This window comes from Paramormyrops kingsleyae, chromosome 22 (assembly GCF_048594095.1).
Source record: "Paramormyrops kingsleyae isolate MSU_618 chromosome 22, PKINGS_0.4, whole genome shotgun sequence".
NCBI classification, from domain to species: domain Eukaryota; kingdom Metazoa; phylum Chordata; class Actinopteri; order Osteoglossiformes; family Mormyridae; genus Paramormyrops; species Paramormyrops kingsleyae.
The window spans coordinates 16,834,556-16,841,990 of record NC_132818.1 but is presented as its reverse complement, the minus strand read 5'-3'; the positions used below and the strand labels follow the sequence as shown (position 1 = coordinate 16,841,990).

The 7,435-nt window shown below is 52.1% G+C and overlaps 1 protein-coding gene across 7 annotated transcripts in view; it reads right to left on the bottom strand.

Annotated features, from left to right (window-relative positions):
* Positions 1-799: 799 nt before the first annotated feature.
* Positions 800-7,435, bottom strand: part of LOC111849298 (rho GTPase-activating protein 44-like) — a 30,026-nt gene continuing 23,390 nt past the window's right edge. For 3 of the 7 annotated variants that reach the window (XM_072704802.1, XM_072704801.1, XM_072704803.1), the window contains 5 exons: positions 7,061-7,237; positions 5,494-6,030; positions 3,796-3,941; positions 3,167-3,535; positions 800-1,027 (listed from right to left, as the gene is read on the bottom strand). In XM_072704802.1, the coding sequence (XP_072560903.1) occupies positions 843-1,027; positions 3,167-3,535; positions 3,796-3,941; positions 5,494-6,030; positions 7,061-7,237 (1,414 nt within the window). In that variant the 3' untranslated portion in view covers positions 800-842. The other 4 variants (XM_072704805.1, XR_011984701.1, XM_072704804.1 and 1 more) reach the window with 4 other exon arrangements.

The window sequence follows — 7,435 nt, the reverse complement described above, 5'->3', positions numbered from 1 at the left end:
CAGATAATAAAACCCATTATCTCCAGCACATTCCTCAAACATTATTTATATAGTCATGTCACCAAAGCTCCCACTAGATGGCGCTTTTCCCCCACACTCTACTGGGAAAACTGGAGACGCGTTAATTCCTCAGAGGTGACCCTGAATGGGCAAATCCACCCCCCCCCCACTATTTTCTGCCCAAAAGTTGATTACACCAAGTGGCCCAAATTACAGTACCGGTGATGTGAAAAACGCTGTAACCGTGAGAAACAGGGTGGACCGGTGTGCCGAGTACCACGGAGCTTTGGGTCCTGGCACCAAATTCGCGATGGGGGGGTGGGAGGCAGGGTGGTGTGGATTGGGGGGGGGGGGGGTGGGGGCAATAGGAAAGCATAGCCACCACCTGGGCTCCTTGGCATTTAGCCCCCAGTCCAGCTGGACCTCAGCAAACCTGCATCTTGCCCGTATTAACAGAGCGAAAAGGGCAAAAGAATTGCGAACTGAAGAGCAGACTTAAATAAGGCAAAAAGGAACGAATCTGAAGGAGCATAAAACAGCTCACATAAATATAACAAGGGATGAACTGAAATCACCGAAACATAAAATTAGTCATGCTTTTGTTCTCTTTATAATTCTTCTGTTTGAATCAGCCGTGGCAGCTGGAGGACTGAAAATCTGTTATGGATGAGACTGTGCATGCGATGTTCCAAAACGAGTCCACAGTCAAGGTCACTCCACATGCCAGTCTCTCCATCCAGGTGCATTTTTGATGAGCCTTGATTTGTCTGACTGTCCATTATGTGCAGTGGAGGTGGGGGAGGCGTGGGGGGGGGGTCGGGAAGGGTGAATGGGGGGGGTTGTCATGATGAGGTGTCCTCAGATTTGTCCTTGTTCTCAGCCTCGGGCACATGCGAGTCCACCACTGTCAGAGCACGCCCACAGGGGGCGCCACTGAGCTCATCAAAGAGGCCATCAAGTTCAATACTGATGGTGGGCATTTCCAGACTGAAGAGGTCCGATGGAGATGCTGTATCAGAAAGGATGACTGCAGCAGGGGGGGAAATGGTAGGGGGAAAAAAAACAGAAAAGGAAGGAAGAAAATGAAGCTGAATCGTTGGTCCAAGAAGAGATCATGAAAACTAAAAACATATTTCTCAGTGCACTGCGTTGCGGAAAGCAAGTGAAACAGGACGCATTTTCACAGGAGTGACATCACACCAAACACTGGCACGAGAACTGTTCTAGAATCCTCGTTACAATTGGAAGCCAATTAATATGGCTGATTCTCTAGTGGAAAATGAGGGAAACTTCCAGACCTAAGATGTTATCAGATGTATTTCCATACCACTCACTGTACTTAATAAGCCGCCAATTTGCTCAGTCTTCACTGTTTTGGAAGGATACACTAATAGTTTTCCGCGTCGCCTGTCAGTGCATATCATGTTTTTTAGGATAATGGCATCACTCGTCAGAATGACCAACAAGATAGGCCGTAGAATCAGGCCGGACCCTGACCAATAAACAGCCCCCGTGAAATACGTACGGGCAGCGGGCACGTCTTTGGCAAGGATGCCAGCTCTCGCTCCGAAAGCTGGGCCGGTCTAGTGAATTCCTCCCTAATGAGGAGCAGATGTCGGCGCGGCTGATCTGCCAGCTGCAAGGTTCACTTTGGTGTGATGACGTCCCCTCTGTAGCAGTGAAATGAAGACGGGGGAGGGGCTTATATGTGCAGGGGGCGGGGCGACTGTATCTCAGCCAACTGTGCCCAATAAGCAATGGCTCAGCTGGACTGGGAAGGGTTTCAATATGGCGGCCCAAACAACATGTATAGGGTGGGGGAAATTTGGGGAGGGCGTCACCCAGCGCCACCCAGCCACAAGCCATGCGCAAGCGGGGGTGCCAGGGGTAGGTTAGCGGGCTGACGGCACACAGCTAGCTAATGGTCCACATATAAAGGTGGGTGCACACAGCAGGCTGGCGGGGGGGCGCTCCAGAGCTAGCCGGCGTCAGCAAAGCTCTGCACGGAAAGGTGTGTCTTACCCTAAAAATCCCCCTCACATTTAGCCCACACTCAATCCCTGGTCTCACACCGCTGTGAAGTACACAATAAGAACAATCGACAAAAGCAAAACAGAAAGAACAGAGACGGTAACAGAAAGTAAGAACAGAGGCCATCAAAGGCTACGGAGGACATTTTAACCCTCTCCCTGCCCTGGCCGGGGCCCCTTCACCACTGAGGGAAGAATAAAGCTTGGGCACTGCTCGCCGTATGATGGTGCAACCGCAAATACCTTCCCCTGGAAACAAGTAAGTCACAAGGTTCCGATTGGCCACACTATGATACGATGGAAGGGATATAGTAGTTTTATGGCTTTTTAATATTGTGTAAAGCATAAAACCATATATAGTAATGTATTTTTTTACAATGCATGCAGAAATATGTTAGAATATCACTATCTGATTTATGTAAATATTATGTAAATGTTTTCCCATGCTTCTTTCCCCCCCTCTGCTGGCATGGAATTAAAATGAATTAATTCCCTTGATTTATGTGAAGAGAGAGGGGCGGAGTCAAACCAGCTTCTTCCATTACTTTTCACGACCGATTTACACCCGATCCGCCACGTGAACAGATTTTCCGACTAACGACATAACTGAGAGCACAGGTTAGGCCCTGAGGCTTCAGGGAAAGGGTTAAAAAAAGGAAGCAGGATTCAACAGACGAAGGGAACCACGTTCCTGACGGTCACAGGGCGAGTGTTATGTGTAGCACCGTTTTCAACAAGAGCCGAAAATGTCGCCCTGTGAATTTTCTCGACAAGAACTGGTGATAAAAATAAGACTTGATGAATCAGTCAATAAAAAACATAAAGCATCCAGTTGAGATTCGTAGCTTTGCATCATTTGCATGTATATATCAAGCCTATATTAATTATTATTATTATTGTTCCATTTATATACATGTATTTATAGTTCATGTTATTTGCTGTAGATCGCATCTGAAAGGGCTTGTCAGCGCAATAACCGAAGGATCTTGCAGGCAACGCTGCCCTTTGTTGGGACAGGCGCCCCCTAGTGACGGGAGTCTAGACGACCACGCTAGTGCCAGTCGAAGAGAGCGATACGGAGAGAGTGGGCCGGTGCTCGCCGGGTACCAGGTGAGGGGGCATGTGGGCAGGTTTACCTGTGGACACACTCTCTTCGGGGGACATGCTGTCCAGCAGGCCGGGCTCCAGAGACTGGGGGCCGGAGCCGCCCGACCCGGGGGCCACCGGGGGCTGGGGCGGGGGCAGGCTGGGCCTCTGCCGGGGCTTGGGGGCGGGCCGGGACTTGGTGAGCGTGCCCGTCAGGGAGGGCGGAGACGACAGGGCGTGGGGTGCCCCGGGCGGGGCCTGTCCAGGTGAGGCCATAGGGCCGTGTCCGTATGGGGACGGGGTGCTGGGGGGCGTGGGGGACAGGCTGACCGGCGACGGCTGACCTGTGGACTGGTCCGACACCCCCCCAGTCTGGCCGTACGGCACCTTGGGTGGAATGGGAGCCAGCTTCCTGGACACTACAGCCGGGGACACGGAGAAAACGATAAACGATAAACAAGCCGGGACGAGCCTTGTGCTTCCATTAGTACTACAGAAACGCATGATGAACTGCTAAATGCTCTGTAATGTTTATCACACAATAAATAATACCGGCTTACATTTGTCATCGATTCATTATCAAGATTTTGATTTGTGTTCACAAAAATGGATGTCCGTGGGAAATTTACACCACTACTAATTACGGTCAGATAAGTAGCGGTGAGGGAATCTTGGGTACCTTTGCGCAGGGAGTGAGGGCTCTGCTCAGTAGTCAGCTGTGACTGGCTGCCACCCTGCGGCCCGCAGCCAGAGAGCGCCAGGGCGCCCGACACTTGCACTGCCTTGTGCCCGATCACAGGAGACGGCTCCTTGTTCTTCAGCGAGCTGGGAAAATAGGGAGACTGAAGCTTCATCACCACCTCTCCCCCCTCAGAAAAGGCCCAAAAGCACAGGAGAAGCACAGAAAGGCTGGCAAAGCACTGATCCAGGATCAGCATAGCTTACGCAGACCCTGCTACTGCCTCTAGTAATGATCAGGATGACCAGTGAGTCAGGGCTTTTATTTCAGTTTTCTTTTTATCTCTAGTGTGTATGAGTCAGAGTGCCATATCCTGTTTTTAGCATTCTTTTCTAGAAGGTTCTCCCTCTCGTTCATGTAGTGCAGAGAGAAGCACACCGCGGGCAGAGAGCGGGAATAAACCCCAAAAGAGCCGTAACATAAATGGGCTGCCCACAAACACACCTCAAATTACCCCAACTGGGAAACTCATCTGTCTCTACAGTCGCATTTCCACAGCGGTAAAAATGGCCTTTTCACTCAGGTATGTTTCCTGCGAAACCTGGTGTGCAGTATCCAGAGGGACCACGGATACCACTTCTGTAACACATAAGAAGGCTACTGCAAACAGCTCAGTGACTACAGCTATTTCAGCTACTACAGTACACCCCTGATACACTGTACGGTCACTACAGCAACCGCAACCACCGTGGTAACCATGGTAACCACACCACTAGCATCATCACGGCTATCATCACTATGAACAGCCACAGTAATTAGGTACCACAGTTCCTACAGGTTGTGTGACCATTTGTATTGGGGCCTCTGTACCAATTACACAAATCATACTACTCAGTTCCTAAGCTTATTGCTACAACATGACCTCATTCTCAAAAAAAAAAAACAACTAAGACTGATAACATTTGAAAAATGTCTTGCGCACAGGTGCACAAACAACAAGGCGACTATTGACTAATAAAGGCCCCATCTCAAAGGATCTTTCGTGTGTCCCTCACCAGCACCTACTGCTGAAGCTCACTAGATGCACAACCTCCTCAAATGAGTACTAATAATGAACAGAGGAAAACAACTACTGTAAATGAGAAAGAATGAAAATGAGCAGCGATGGAACAAATCGAAGCGACTTTGCATGCCCATAAACGTAAATCGAGATCACATAAATAAGCAGCGCATTCTCTGAATTTATTTACTTATTGCCGTAATTGCAGTCTTCAATCTGTACGGAGCCCAGTAACATCCTCGGTTGCTCAGCAACAACCCGCCGGGGTATTTTCGCTAGCAGTGAACCATGTTACCTTCTGAAGACTGAATCGCAAGAATTAAAAAAAAAAAAAGAAAGAAAAAAAGGAAGCGGAAACGGAACGGGGTGGAAAAAAAGAGAGAAAAGAAGAAGGAAAAAAAGTCTCTGCTTTCATGTCATCTCGACAAGCAAACCATTTCCACGAAGCAGGAAATGATATTAGCCAGAATCTGAGAGACGTCAACAGACAGAAGCGAAGCCAAAAGAATAAAGAAGCAAATATATAAAATAAACGGACAAAGGATGGGCAGACATGTCAGCAGGATGGAGTAAAGCCTCTGTCTGTGCGTGGACGGCCTGTCGGGTGTGGGGTAGGGCCATCCCTGGGCGGTATTTACCTAGTCTGCCTGGCTGCTCTGTCTCCGACACAGGCACAGCTGACCCAAGGCGGCGGGCCGGAAGGGCCGGGCGGGGGGGCATTAAGGGGGGTGCCGAGTGACGGCTCGTGTCTGCTCAGGACCAGGGGGGTTTTCATGTAGAGGGAAGAGGCGTTTGCCTCAGGTGGGGCGCCATGCAAAGCATCGCAGAGCGAGCCCTGCTTGGGGAGGTGCAGGCAGCTGGGTTTAGGGTTCGAGTTGATGTCAAGCTGCTGGGAGGAAGAGGCGGAGGAGGAGGAGGAGGAGGAGGAAGAGGAGGAGCAGGAAGGAGGCGGCAGCGGGGGGCTGTAGCCAGTCCAGCGGAGGAGCGGGGGCGAGCCACCGGGGGGTACAGACTCAGGGCCGGGGGCGACAGGACGCGCACAAGGCTGGGGTCGCTGGTAAACATGGAATGAGGAGGGGTAGCAGGAGGTGGGGTAAGGAGGGGGGGGCCTGGCCTCCCCTGGGGGCGGGTAGGCGGAACAGGAGTCCGACCGATTGGACGACACGTCATCCGAGCTGTGAATGTCAAAAATAGAGAGTAAAGAAAAAGAATAACAATGACTGAGCTGGGAAGACGAGCCGAGGCGGTGAACAGAGGCGGTGAACAGAGGCGGTCATTGGGGCAGCTTGTTTGGGGAAGTGGGGAGGGGGGGGGGGGGTGGGATCGGGACAAAGTGAAACACTGGAGTGCGTGGGGTAAGGTGGCCAGTGGGAAGTGGGGGGGGGGGGAATCGATCACTATCTTCGTGAGGAACGGAACACGGGCAAAAACAACAGCAACAACAAAAAAGCAGAACAGTTCAGATTCCCAGCAGGGGTGCACGGCTAAGACATGCTATTCGCTGCGTCTCCGGGCCGGACGCCAGCGAATGGGAATGCGTTGAGGCCCCGGGAAATGCAGGACGGACCAATCGGAAAGCTTTCCGATTTCTCCGCCTGTTGGCGAGCCGGCCCCGCGGCCTGGCAAAGCCGGGATGACGGCAGACCCGGTTCCTTACCTGCGCCGAAGGAACGGGAGGAGAGAACACCGAGTCAAAGAGGCAGCTGTGGTGTGGATGCAGTGCGAAGCCGGGAAGCGGCCATTCACTGCATTCCCCATGAGCTTTTAGTTAGTTTGTTTGTTTGTTTCTCTCCTCAGCATGAATAAAGGGGTAAACATTTAAAGTCACATGGTCGACCTTGTTGCTGATGGGTTGCCACTACCCAGAGTCTGTGGAGGACTGAAAGAGACACGGGAGGATACTGTGCCCCAACGCCTCTGACAGCCAAGGCGACTGTAAGGAAAAGAGGGGGGGGGGGGGCGGGAGGGGAGGGGGGAGTGGGGCGTCGGCACCCATAGCAACAAGGGCAACATGAGCTCAAACAGATCGAGATGAATCCTTGCGAAGCGAGTGAGGGAGAGGAAAGAGAGAAAGAATGAGAAAAAGGGGAGATGGCGTAAAAAACGGGGAAAGAAGGATAGAGAGAGACAGAGGGAAGTGTGGGAGAGGAGGAATGCTGAGAGGCTGGAGGGTGACAAGCCAGGGGGGTCAGAGCAGGGGCCTACCTGGCTCGGTCTCCAGTGGCGGGGGACGGGGTAGGGGAAGGGCCCGGCTCGGCGGGCAGCTCAGGGATGAGGGCGTCGGGGGCTTGGGCGCCAGGGGGGGTGGAGGACGTCTTGCGGGCCAGAGTGGAGGAGCCCCTGCGGGTTACCCATGAAGTGTCCATCACCCGGACACCCATGCTGTAGCGGGGGCAAACACAGCGCCGTGGTTGGGGGGCTTACCCATTCCGGAATGTAACCCACCCCAGGCGAATTATGGATTACAGAGCCCAGCGGCTGACATGGAAACACTGCTATCCCTCAAATGAACATGGAGCATCATCAATCCCAGAATGCACTGTGCTGGCTCTCACTTTAATAGAATGTATCATTAACCCC